At 43.6% G+C, this 13,433-nt stretch overlaps 1 protein-coding gene across 5 annotated transcripts in view; it reads right to left on the reverse strand.

Annotated features, from left to right (window-relative positions):
- Positions 1-4,388: 4,388 nt before the first annotated feature.
- Positions 4,389-13,433, reverse strand: part of UBE2H (ubiquitin conjugating enzyme E2 H) — a 152,075-nt gene continuing 143,030 nt past the window's right edge. For all 5 annotated transcript variants that reach the window (XM_077130488.1, XM_077130442.1, XM_077130515.1 and 2 more), the window contains 2 exons: positions 13,183-13,311; positions 4,389-8,695 (listed from right to left, as the gene is read on the reverse strand). In XM_077130488.1, coding sequence (XP_076986603.1) covers positions 8,571-8,695; positions 13,183-13,311 — 254 coding nt within the window. In that variant the 3' untranslated portion in view covers positions 4,389-8,570. The remainder of the gene's footprint in view (positions 8,696-13,182; positions 13,312-13,433) is intronic.

Raw genomic sequence — 13,433 nt, forward strand, 5'->3', positions numbered from 1 at the left:
AAACCACCCCTACTCCCCCACCCTCCAGAAGCTTCAGTTCACAACCAGCTTCCTGCTCACCCTGGGCCACTCCCCTACCTGAGCTATACCGCTCCCTGCTCCCTTTATCTACTTCCTGGCAGCCAGGCCCTGATCTAATAGCCCCCAAAGTCTCCTCTTGCGGTTTGTGACGGTTTCCTAACATGAGTCTTCCCTGCCCAGAAGATTCCGTTTGGGACGTGGGAAGAACTGTCTCCCACCTCATCCCTGATTGAGCGTCCTCTCCCCCGCCCCCGCTGGAGAGGCCGGGGAGGAGTGGGAGGTTAGCCCAGCAGTGGTAAATACAGCGGTTTCCCCGTTTCTGCCCCGAACTTCCTTCCTGTCTGGCGGTGGGGTAGGGTGTTCTTCCCTTAGAATGATGGTGTTGAAGCCGAGGGCATCTAGATCCCGCTCTCCACGGTCCCATCCCCCGGGGCAGATCGTGGCGCAGAAGGGATGGTTGGAAATCATGCCCCCTGGCCGGGGCAGCCGGGGTTGGGGTGCTCTGGTCCGGGCCCCGCTGTTCCCGAGGCCGGATCGCCTCTCATTTTCCACGTCCTGTGCACTAGGGATTCTGCGGCCCTGCTCCAAATCCCTGTTCACATCGTCCCTTACATCTGCCGCCAGCCACCAGGAATCCCGGACGAGGGCACAGTCAGGACCCCTTGACCCCGGATATGTTCCTGTCTGACGAACTGCGAGGCCCTGCGCCCTCTCGACACAGTCGAAGAGGGTCAAGGCCCGGGGAGCCCGGGGCAGGGAAGGCCCAGGCAACCCCGCCCGACGCCTGTGCGGCGTTCCGGCCGATTCTGGTGGGGCAGGTTTGCCGGGCTCCGTGTTTGGGTGGCCCCGGCCTCGACCCAGACTGTTTTCTTTCTGGCCACAGCCGGGCATGGCCAAGGGGACTCTCCTGCGGGTGCACACGCCCCCGGGCCTCCGAGTTCCACCCTCGCCGCGCCGTCCACCCGGAGCCCAAGGCCGCGACGCGGGGCTCAAGGCGCCGCCTGGTGCCGGAGGCGGGGATGGTCCCAGTCCCAATATGGCAGGGTCGGCTGGGCAGCGCCGGCTGGGTCCCCGCGCCACTCTCCGCCCGCCTCCCCCTTTCGCCCACACCCGCTCGGCGAAGAGTCCGGCTGACTCGATCGGGGCATTTCCGTTTCCGCGGAGGATAATTGTAAGCGCTGGACGGGCGCGCCGGCTGGAGGCGGCAGCCGGGGCCAGGCGGCGCCCTCTCTTCCCCCGACCCGGCGAGGAGGCGGGCGGCTGCCCAGCGCCTGCGAGCGCGCCGGGGAGGGGCGGGGGCGGGGCCGGCTGGGGGTCCCGGGCCGGCTGGCGCAAGCCGGGCTCCCGTGGCCCTCGGCGGCGCGGGCGGACCGGAGTCCCCGTATATTGGCTTTTCCCTGCCAAGGCACCTCCCTCCTGCTGTTTCTAGAGACTTCCAGGGCCGCTCCATAGGTAGCCACGAGTCATACGTAGCTGATGCACCTCAAAAGGTGGCGACTAAGGAGCTGAATTATTAACTAATTTAAATTTTAAAATGGGTGCATTTTTTCCCCTCCTAAATTTGGTTTTGGTAGGACTACGTGCCACCTTAAACATTGAATATTAACGTCCAAATTGAGATGTGCATTGGATTTCAAAGAATACAAAAGTAGGAATGTAAAATATTTTTTATGTTGATCACACACTGAAATATGCATAGGTTGAGTAAAAAAACATGTATTTTATCTGTTTTGTGTTTTGCTTTTTTAGCATGGCTAGTAGAAAGTTTAAAATTACCTATGTGGATTATATTTTATTTCTATATTTCTGCTACGGAGAGTGGTTTGGGATATATTTTCTGACTAGGCAGGTCCCAGAGGTTGGGGACGCTGATATCAGTGGAGATGGGGATGCGGAGGCTAATGACCCTGAGCCTCTGGGACCAAGTTCACGGGAGTGTCTGCGGCAAGAGGTCAAGCTAGGCTGACAGGGATAACTGGGAGGCATCCCACAGAGGCCCCATAAGGCTCCTAAGAGATTCAAAAAAGACACGGCGCCCGCAGCCCTGGGGAATGTGGGAAATTTCCATAGGATTTGGCACAGCTTAAACTCATGGAAAGAACACTCATGTATGACCAGAAGATCTGGGTTCCTACATTGGTTGTGCTGCTCGCTAGCTGTATTAGCTGTATGACTAAGTTTGGCACTACACAAGTAGTTAATGTAAGATAGAACCAAAGCTTCATTTACTGGGGGTGGGTGAGGGTGGGGGTGGCTCACGGGGCCAGCGTGGTCACAATAAAGAAAAGCCCTCTTCAGCCACTGTTGATGGTGGTTATCTCTGAAGAAAGGCATTATGGGGGATTTTCATGTTTCTAGAATACTAATTTGTTACAAGCTTCTAATTCTTTTGAAATCTTTAGAAATGCATCTTTAAAAAGCTTAGTTCCACATTTTAAAATGCACATTAGTGGATTGTAGCTAACACTCAATTCACTGTTTACAGAATTGAAGAGAACAGAAGTGAGGCTGCCTGCAAGGAGGCTGAAGGTTCTCAAAGGGAACTGCTTGCTCTGCCCTGGCTGACTTAGGTCACAATAAGGGTGGCTGACAGACACCTGAAGGCCCAAACTCCACCTGCTGACCAATAACCCTTCTCCAGGTTGATTCTCAATTATGGGCAGCCAGATGGGTACAGCTTTTCCCTTAGGGAGCCAAAGTCTGTTCTTGCATGTCCTACCACTTGACACCAGATTCTGGGAGCCAAGTTTTGAGCTCCAAAAAGCTCTGAAGAGGCCCAGGTCCACAGTTCCTAGCCTTTTTTCCAAAAAAAAAACAGCCTTCATTGCACACCTGCACACACACATACACACACATACAAAGCCTGTCTACTTCACCTTTTCACATTATATCCCCAGTCAGGGTAACTCTTCAGTTCCAAGAAGTTGAGTGTGCAAAGCCTACAATGTAAGGCACTGGAGAGAGCAAAATTTGGCATAAGCTGAGCTATCCCAGGCTCATCTGAGAATCTGAGTCTTTGAGATGTTTGTGGGCTACTTGTAAATAAATAAGCCTGCTCAGTCTGTTAAGTTGCTCCAGTGTGTCCACAGGTCCAGGGAATTTAGGGGTCATAAAAATCCTCTTTGTGGGGAGTAAAGCCTCACAGAAACTCATTCCCTGGGCAGAGAGGCCAACATTATTTGCCTACAGAGATGGCAAGAGACTTTAAAATGAATAAAAAGTCCTGTTTCATGAGTTAATATAGTATCCTCTCATAGGAGATTATGTCCTATGATAACTATTGTTGTAGGGTGTGAATAGGCTTCTGAGTCACAAAGGTCAGAGTCGAAACCTACTAGTTTAGGGACCTCATTCTACAAATGAGAACAGGCTCACAGGTTAGCCAATAGTTAGTGGAAGAGGTGGGACTAGAATTCAGAGCAGATATTCAGTCCTTTGTTTCAGTACACCCTTGGCTGAGGGATTTGTAGGACCACCTGCGAGTTTTGCTTCTGAGCCCTGGAGACAGTCAAAGCAGCCTGAGGGTTTCCTTGTCCTGAGTGGCTGTGGGGCAGACACCAGAACACCATTTCTAAGTGACCTTACCCTCAATCATTCTCTCTGGCAGATAGATACAAAGCTGGGACTACTAGGGGAGAATGCATTAGGATGCAGTAAAGAAAGGGGTTTGGGGAAAGCGAATATGGAAAAGATGACAGTGGGTGAAAGCTGGGGGAATGAGAATATGCGACCAAAAGAAATTATTCCTTTGTCTTAAAGGTCTTTAAACTAAATCAAGCACAAGTAGATTCTCTATTAGAAACTAGTCAACATCGCCATCTGGTGGTCACTGAAGGCATATGCTTCAGAAGGAACTGAAATGCCACTTGCTTTATAAAACTGGGCTAATCCAGTGACTATCAGCTTCCATGCAACAGCTCCACACACCCCACCTTCCAGCTGAGGTTGGCACTTGATTCAGTGGGGCACCTACTGTGGAGATCCACCTGGCAGGAAGCTGCACTGGCCTGTGAACTCTAAGAGCTATACCCACTGATCCACACAGAAGTGGATGGGGCCTTCTGGCCACAGGACTTCCCTGAAGAGATGGCTTTTAAGCTGCCAGTGGAGAAGCCTCATGGCCCCATGTTTACAGCCAGCAGTCACCTAAAGCATCAGGGACAGGATTCTGGGGGCAGGGCCTCTTTCCCACGACTGCTTAAGAGTGACTGGTTTCTTAACTGCAGCCAATTATCTGCCTTCCAAGAGCTGGTCGTCTGCTGTTCAGAGGCAGTAGAGGAGGGGGAGTCTTAAAAAAAACAAACACAACAGGAGCTAAGAGTAATTATGGGGACTATTATCTTATTGATCAAGGTCCAGCCACTTGCCAAGGTATATACACATTTTATTTAAAAAAGTTTACAGTTTTCATTATACACAACTATTAAGAGGTTATAGTCAGAGGAGGCATTTGTCCTGTTGACAGACGTGCCCACGAGATCATCACAATGCAAGGAAAAAGGTGGAAAGGAGGAGATAGGGCAAGGAAAAAATAAGCAATAAAAAAGCTTCGATTTCAATTAAGGGCTGGTAAGTCCCTTTTATCTCTTCAAGTATCACACAGTATGTACCAAATACAATCAGTAAATAATGGCCATTTCTTCCCAAGCCCACAGCCAAGATGACTATTTGCTGAAAGAACACTGGCCCTTCCCCAACCAAGTAGGGGCTATTAACTCCCCTTCCCTAAGGGTCCACTCCAGCCAATCTCTAGGGGAATCACCAAGGTGTTTAGTGGCCAGAGAAAATATGAACATGAATTCAGAAGTCCAAAGAAATGCAGTTCTTTGTGCCCAATCAGAAATTACTTGACTTTAGTCAACAAGGCTGTGAACCCAGTTATGAAGCTATTTCATGAAATTTTGCTAACTTTTATGAATTGTGAAAGTTTTTACTTTTCTGAGTCCCTGAAACAAAGAAGGTCGATCACATGCCACTGAAAACCAAACACTAGTTCCCAGAAACTTGGTGTCTAGAAACTCCATCCATGGAGGTTAGGAGAGGATCTATCTTTCATGATTCTCAGCCATCCCAATAAGTGGCCTAATAAAAAGTGTCATGCCAAAGCCTGCTGGAGCTTCAGGAAGCTTTTTGGAGGAAAAATTTCTTTGGAGGAAGACACTCCTCAGGAGCTTATATCAGCCAGTTGGCAATTAGAACAGCTTTTGAAGTGGAAGAAAAACGTTAGGTACTGGAGAATTATATGGCAACTTCTTATAATTATCTCACTAGTATAAAATGCTGGTTGAAACTATACAAGCAGCCTCAAGGAGGGTGAGGAGGTTGAAGACAAAAGAACCCAAAATGCTGGTTTCTAGGTCGGCTACCACTACTAAACATGGCCCACAAGGCCTCACTGCAGGGGCTTCCGAAGAGCAGCGGCTAAAATGCTGCTGTGTTGAGGCCATCCTGCTTGTTGGTATTTGGCAAGAAATCAGTCATCTGAACAGGGGCAAAATATGGAGTGCGCTGGTAAACCACAAGGTAGGATTTAAAAAACTCCAGGTACTGAAAAGGGTAAGGAAACTGCCAGAGGCAGCTCTGACCTTTCACCCACCATCTTTACAACCAAGAATGCCGAGCCTTTCCCTGGGGCTCTGGAAGATTTTGTGTGATAAGAAGGGGCAACAATCCTGGAAGGCTTTTGGTGTTGAAACAACCCCTACCCCAGATTTACTCTACCATCTATTGCTGGGGGCCCAGAGTCCTGGAAGTCAGAGCCAGGCCTTCTTCTAGCTGTCTCTGTACCCTGAAGTATGTTGTCCTACTCCCACCTCTCGGAGGTGCAGACAGAAAGCTAGCATAAGGGATTCTGTTCAATCTATCAAAAGTCAATTTCCCAGTGGAGAGAAAAAGCCCCATGCAGAGACAAAGACCTGCATGGGACCAAGGTTTGTGCCCAGAAAGAATAAACTTGCACAGTATGAGTACAGTGTAATTTGGGTAGCAACTGCAGGAGCTTCCAACGCTGAGAGAAGCCTAATTACACCTGCAGCACACAGACCTGGATTATGGATGGACAGACAGACAGACACACGGGTGCATGCAGCCACACTCCTGTTTCTTAATCCTGCAGCCTCCCCCAAGCAAGTCTTACTTTTGGGAATGCCTCTACCATAGGTATCTAGTGCTGGAACTCTCAATAAGAGGGGCTGCTTGATGTTTTTTCATTAGAGAAATGTGGATTTGGTTGAGAAGCAGGGCTGGTGTCACTGCTCACACGTAATGTTTCCCTAAATTTGGTTCTAGATCAGCCAACCAATTTTTTTCCGAGAAGATTAAAAGCAATTATTACCTGGACATTATTTTTTTGAAAGGTAATTAGAACACTATTATTTATACAATATTGAAAAAATACAATTTTTATTGTTTGAACTGAAATCACCACCCAGCACTTTAAGCCTACCCTAAATAGCACCTACAATAAAGTTTATAGCACAAGCAAACTGCTAATTCAGCAGGTAAGCAAGTTAGACAGTGCCAGCAGAGACCCTCCCTCCCCCAAAGTAATGAGAAGACAACGTGCTAGATAAGAGTTAAAGTACACCATTACATGTTAAATAGTTAATACTACCCCTTCCAACAAGCCACAAATGCTAGATAGAAAACTCAGTACGGTTAACTAACCACAGCCCTATATTAACTGCACTTTTATTTTTTTAAAGAAAACCTTTTGCTTCATGCCCGTAATTAACATAAAATAAGTAAATCTTTGTCTTTTTATTTAGGAAAATAATCATGCTAAAAAGCAAGTTGTACTTTATATAGATTTTTCAAAGAAAAGATTGATTGTGCTTTTTGAATAAAAAAAGATTATCTTCCAACTTCATTGACTCAAACCTTGTGGAATATAGCACTTCTAAATAACACATCAAAAAAATTAAATTATCCCAACGGGACATTCAAAGGTTGACTTTAGAAAGTTTAGGATTGGGTAATTCTGTTATTGCCCTATCGGTTATGGAAAAAAAAACAAAAACAAAGTTGCTGCCTGAAACTTCCCCAAATTCCCCTCCCAAATTCTGCAGGCAACACTTGGAGTTGAAAGAAACTCTGCCAGCAACCTGGACATATGGTTGGCTGAGTAAACATTTGATTAGCAGCCGTTTTACACTGTCTGATTCCCTCTTAACACATACAGGAGAGAAAATTTTCTTCCTTCAAAACCTGTTCTACCACCTCATATTTCTGAGTTCCTTTCTCCTATTCAATCACTCTCTGAATAAAAGCAGTTTGTATTTCCCACGGAGAGTCACTCTGGGTCTAAGATCCTTTATTTGTTCCAATTATTATTCACTTGAAATTTAGGATGTATGTTGGGTCTAAAATGCCCGTTTTCCCACTCCCACAAGCAGATGGTGGGCAGGCTGCCGCCAAAAGAATGGCAGAAGAAGGGAAAACAAAAGCAGAACATGAATGAGAGGGTCCAGGGACTCACAGCCGCCAGGCGGGTTTTCCTCCCAGGGCTAATGGTCCACGGAGCAGCTTGTCTGAGGAGGAGACTATCTCTTTGAAGGTGAAGGTTAAATTTGCAACCTAAGCACAGTTCACACACTCACACTCACACTCACACACACACACACACACACACACACACACCCCAACCCCACCCCGCCTCACCCTCCAGAAAACAACCCTCAAATTTAAAGCTCCTAGTCCAGGGTAGTGGTGCAAGAGTAGGGTGTGACTTCACACGTGCTATGGGTGAATGGAAGCATCTTCCCAGTCACTTTTCTCCTCCTGCTCTGCCTGTCCTCTCAGAAAAGGTCTAGATCACAACCTCTACCCTGAGAAAAAGACTCAGGCTCACAAAACACTTTCAAAAGGTTCTCCAAAGAAAAAACACTTGTGGGCTGCAGGGCCCGGTAGCTTGAAGGGCAGGAAGCTACAAATAAAAATGTACTTAATATGAGTCAAAAAAATTAAATTCCAATACTCCAATTAACTCCTTGTTTTACACTGTTACTCCACAGAAATGGGGCCACCTAGGATTCACTGGAAGGCGCAGCTCTGGTTCTTTATGTGGCTGGCTCTAAATGCTCCAACAGCAGGCTTTTTTCCTCCCCAGTCTTTCCTTTCCATTTTGAAAAAGCACTATTCTATCTTCACATCCAAGAGCTGGTTTGTTTGGTTTGTTTCTTTGGAACCATCAATAAAAGAAGCAACTTTTTTCTGTTATTTTTACTCATGTCTACCTATCAGAGCGGCTATATCTTTGACAGTTCAGTAGCACACAGGTTGACTTGGCCAAATGGACTTATGAATGCATGCATTCAGACTGCATATTGCTACCAAAATGGAATGTGGGAATATGCTATGCACCTCAGGTTGAGAAATGACCAAGAAATCAAGATCTAAAGGGTGATATATAATATATATATATCAATGCTATTATTCATAAAAACCTTGCTTAGTAATAAAAAAAATTGCTTTGTTTAAATATGAATATTATAGTCTGCTTCTCATGGTTAGGAAATAATAGTCTTTCTGAAAAGCAGGTGCTTTTTCTACTACAACTCCATATCCTGGGCCTCATCTTCCGAAAAGTCAGACATAGAACTCTCCGACGAGCTGTCACCGGTGCCCTCTTCCTGCTCTTTCAGTGCCTCCTCCGTTGCATATTTCTGAATGTACTCTGCATAAGGGGTGGGTATAAAGAAAACACAAGGGCACGGTGAGTAGGCAGGCATGTGCTTTGCGACCTTAAAGCTGGCAACTCCCACAGAGCTTAAACCTTCAATGCCTGCATTGAATAAAGATGTAACAAAAATGGTACAAGGTCTTTGTAACAAAGATGACGGATTTTATGGTCACTAAAGTACAGGGGAAAATTCTGCAGGCAAACTTCTTTGGATACAGTTTATGCATTTTGTCCCGGAAGTGAAGGGATTATTAAGAGAGGCAAAGTAGAGCACTCTATTTGCAGACAAATACACATACTGCATTCACTGCACTAGAACTCCCTTGGGCCATCACCTCCCAGGTTGGTGAATAGGGCTAAAACAAGGCCCAGGGACCTCAGCTGCCAGGTATAGATAGGAAAGCCAGCAGAAGTTCAGGATGATGCCTGGCATTAAATAGCCTCCAGTCTTCCAACCAGAGCTCACCTCCAACTTTTTCCTCATTGGCTTACCAATACAGTTGCACTTCAAACTTGATGGATTTCGGAAATGTGAATCCCATACATTTTTTTTTTTAATTGTGGCAATATATATGCAATACAAAATTTCCCATTTTAACTACTATCATGTACAATTAATTCAGTGGCCACATTTTCTTTGGGCTTTCTATGTTAATAAAATTATTCATCTTCCAAACAGAATAGAACTAGTTATTATTCTACAGTAATTTACAAGGAAATCAGCCATCATTTCTACATTTGTAGTTATACAATTATAGTCAGCCCAAATCTATTATATTAAGACTAGATTTTATTCTAAACAGATCCTACATGTCAGGTTTCTGAAGTAGCTGGTAAAAAGTCTCTCAACCTGCTCAGGAATGAATTACAAAAACACAAGTTGCCTCTGAGTGATTTTACCACATATTATTTACTTAAGGATTGTGCTGCCATAGGTCGAATCCGCTGGCTGAAAAAAAAAATTTAAAACAGCTGGATAAACCAATGAACTTGTTCCTGAAAACTATAAGTGCATATTGTTTTCCCAATAAATAGTCTACACACAATACATAGAAACTATTAGAATCCTATTCAAAATGCAAGGGAGAAAAATATATATTCTTATGTTCTCTGAGTTTTTTTTCTTTCTTCTAGGGAGTTGCAGGGATTAGTTGCAATAGGAAGACAAGATAAATGGCCAAATGGGGCCGCCAAATTTGAATTTTACATTTTTAAAGGGTTATGGAAGAAGAGGAGGAGGGGACAAAGACCATAAGTGGCCAAATCGGGCCCTTTACAGAAAAAGTTTGTGAACGTCTAACTTAACAGCCTTCAAATTCATTACAATAAAACTTCACTCTGAGGTAACCATATTAAACAAGCCCTTAACAAGGCAGCAGAAGTTTACCTTAATTTATCTTTTAAGGTGCGTGAAATATTTATTAAAGCCTTGGAAATTTTATTTTCACCATCTAATGGGTTGATTATTTTGTTTCTTCCTTTTTAGAAGTTGCTGCACTTTAATGCTGTTCTTTAACACTATAATTTGATACTATCAGCCTTTGTTATATTCAAGGAAATAAATATTAAGTGCTTATTAGGACAAAATCCTGCAGGAGATGGAGAAAAAAAGTTAAAAAATGTAAGGCAGGAGATGCTAAATGTCATCAAAGGTAAGAAGTCAAGGTAGGGAATTGGGCCCCTGAGAGCTGAGGAAGCCAGTTACATCTGCATCGATCCTTGAAGGACTCCTGCCAACCGTGATGTAGGAGAGGCCATCCAAGGCAGAGCATTGCCAAACACAGGTGGAGAAGTGAGTGGCTGGAATGCCAAATAAGACAGACTATATCTGTTTTCTTTCCTTAAAAAAAAACTGAAGCATGTAAGGTAATTAAATGCAAGGATTCTGTTGTAGCTGGATGGTAAGTACATGACTGTCAAGTTATTTTGTTTTTTTCTGTTAATTTTAACATTTTCATGACTAACAAAGGAAGGGAATATAAACTTCCCTTCAGTTGGATATCTGAAACTCATCTACTGATGCACTTAGAAGAGTAAAGGTACAGACAGATTAAACAGCCCTGAATGAGCTGAGATGCTCATTAGTGAAGGGTTTTGAGCAAGAAAATAACTTATCTTCAGATGGTTCCAGGGGTGCCCAGTTCTAACAGGCAGCCCAATATTTACACGTTTTTAAATACTAAAGACTAAATGGCATCAAGAGAAACATGAATGCTGACTAGTGTTCATGGCAAGCAAGGGTACACACATTTACCTGTCACGTTAGGAGAGTTTGTGGTGACTGACGTACAAATGGAAATGTCCAGTAGGCAGCCCAGGAGAGAAGTCAGGCCTAGCCACACACATTTGGTTATTGTCTACTTAGAGGGGATGATCAAAAGCTGTGACTTTTAAGAGAATGACCATATTTAGGAAATATAATGAGAAGTTTTAATAAAAGTAGAGGGTAAAAAGCCAAACTTGCAGAGGGGTCCAAGAAAATGGGTCTTGAGAACGGTCCAAAAGACTTGGAAGTAAAGAGGTCACAGATTCAGCAGAGGAGGGGAAACAACCTAGCCTTTAGGAGTTTAAGGAGAGCAAGTGAGAAGTTTGCAAATGAAAGGAATGGCAAATAACACGGCCCCTAAGGGAGTCCACAGGAGCAGACAAAAACTCTTGAAACTGGGTACCTCTGACAGTCTGGGCTAGAGAAGGAACCAGTAGGAGGAGGAAGACCAAGTATTACCGAGGAAGGAGGTAATTGAGGGAACAGAATCACAGGTTGGAATATCTTATATTTCCTATTGGAGGGTTAAAAAAAAGAAAGAAGCATAAAAAAAAACTCACATAAAGATAAAGCAGGAAACTGGGATGAGCTCATGTCTGTTGGCCATGATTTTCTCAGAAAATAAAATCAACTTTAACATTTCAGAAAGTGACTGGTAAGCTAGAGCTAGCTGGATCTTTTAAGATAATAACGCAGGTTGGATTCCTTTTGTAACTACAGAGATATGTGCTAGAACAGGGCTAGTGTTAAGAGGCATAATGAATATGAGAATTATAGAAATATACTGCAGAGACATCTGAGGGTTGCCAGACACTGTTAAGTGATTCTTCTGTTAAAACTGTAATATAGTCTCATAACAGAATTTTATCTGGTTGAAAGTGACTGCCTTCTTGAAATGTTTGTTTAGCTACGTAAATATATGCTACATAAATTAGATATGATTTGCAAAGCACTTGAGACCTAAGTAAATTAATTAGACAAGTTTATTTCTACTTTAGCTCAACAAAAGCACCGAACAATACCCTATAGAGCCCTGAAAAGAATGAAAAAAATAAACAGAAAGGAAACTACTGTTCAACAAATAGCCCAAATGCTCCTATTCATCTCATACCTGAACAGTGAAGACCTATCTAATCACAAGCTTTCGTAAATTATTTCAACTGCCATCTCTTACGGATGTACTTCAGAGGGGCCACACACTGTGTTGAAACTGACGTTCGGGATTGCTATGGAGATGAGTAAGTCATGCAAAAAACAGAGTAGTTAACAATCCCTCTCATTCGTTAAGAGAAAGAGGTCTATTTTTCATGGACTTCAATTCCTTTCTTTTTTGGTGGAGGTTTATCCAAACTTTATTATGAAAGGTCTCTAACATACACTAAAGTAAAAAGGACAATACGAAAAAAACACGTAACCTGTGTAGAGCCTTAGATTTTGTTTGCAACCTTACTTTAATTTTAATGAAATTCACATCCCATTGGCATGTAAACTGTTTAAGGATGGGAAAACAGGATTCAAAATCCTAAATGATGAACAGAGTCTGTGTACCACCACTGGCATATTTCTAATTTTGATAGCACATTTAAAATTTTAATAGAGAAATCATACAGTACACCAAGGCAATGTATCAGCTATCTGTAGCAGGGAAGAAACATGGCCAGGTGTGAAATTCCAGAGAAAGAAGCAAATTGGTAATGGCACCAAGAAAAGAAGCCAGTTGGGTATTTTTAATTCAATAGGTAAAATGAAACAATAAAAAAGGCTAATGATGAATTCAGCTATTATTTTATAACTCCCAGAGTTACATGCTTTCCTGAAGGGCTTAGATGATCCTTTTCTGAAAACAAACCCAAGACCATGTTTCTCCATTGATACTTTACTATGCTCAAGTCCAATTTTCTAGTTTTTCAAGACAAGAGGGATCAAATGAAGGCAAAGGCTCTTCTGCATGGATGTCCTGACAGGATTACATCTATTACTACCTAACAGGTGAACGCCCTCCATTTGTCATCTTTCCTTTTCCTTATTTCCTCACGCCTTCCTTCCAAAACCATCTGAGTAATGACATGACCCGTGGAACTACAGAGGTCATGTAGTCTCTTTTTATGCCTGAGAGAAATTATTAGGAACTTGGTAATTTAAGAAGGACTTTTAAAGATCAAAGCCCAGTAGAATTAAATTCATCTGTTTCCAAGTTCAATACCTGCCTTCTTACCTTTAATTTTCTGCTTATACTCTTCTGGTCGGTGGAGATACATTGCTGCAGCATCACCATTGAGAGGGTCTATGGGGTTAGGATAGGCCAACAACTGGGGCAGGAAGGACTCAAATATATTGGTAAGATCTGAAAAAAAAAACAACAAACAAACAAGCAAAAATATGCCATGCACTGGAATAAGCAAGTTCACCTAAAATTCACTTTAAATCAGAAGTCAAAACTTCTTACCTTCCTAGATATTTAAATAC

The sequence above is a fragment of the Tamandua tetradactyla genome, chromosome 1 (assembly GCF_023851605.1).
Source record: "Tamandua tetradactyla isolate mTamTet1 chromosome 1, mTamTet1.pri, whole genome shotgun sequence".
NCBI classification, from domain to species: domain Eukaryota; kingdom Metazoa; phylum Chordata; class Mammalia; order Pilosa; family Myrmecophagidae; genus Tamandua; species Tamandua tetradactyla.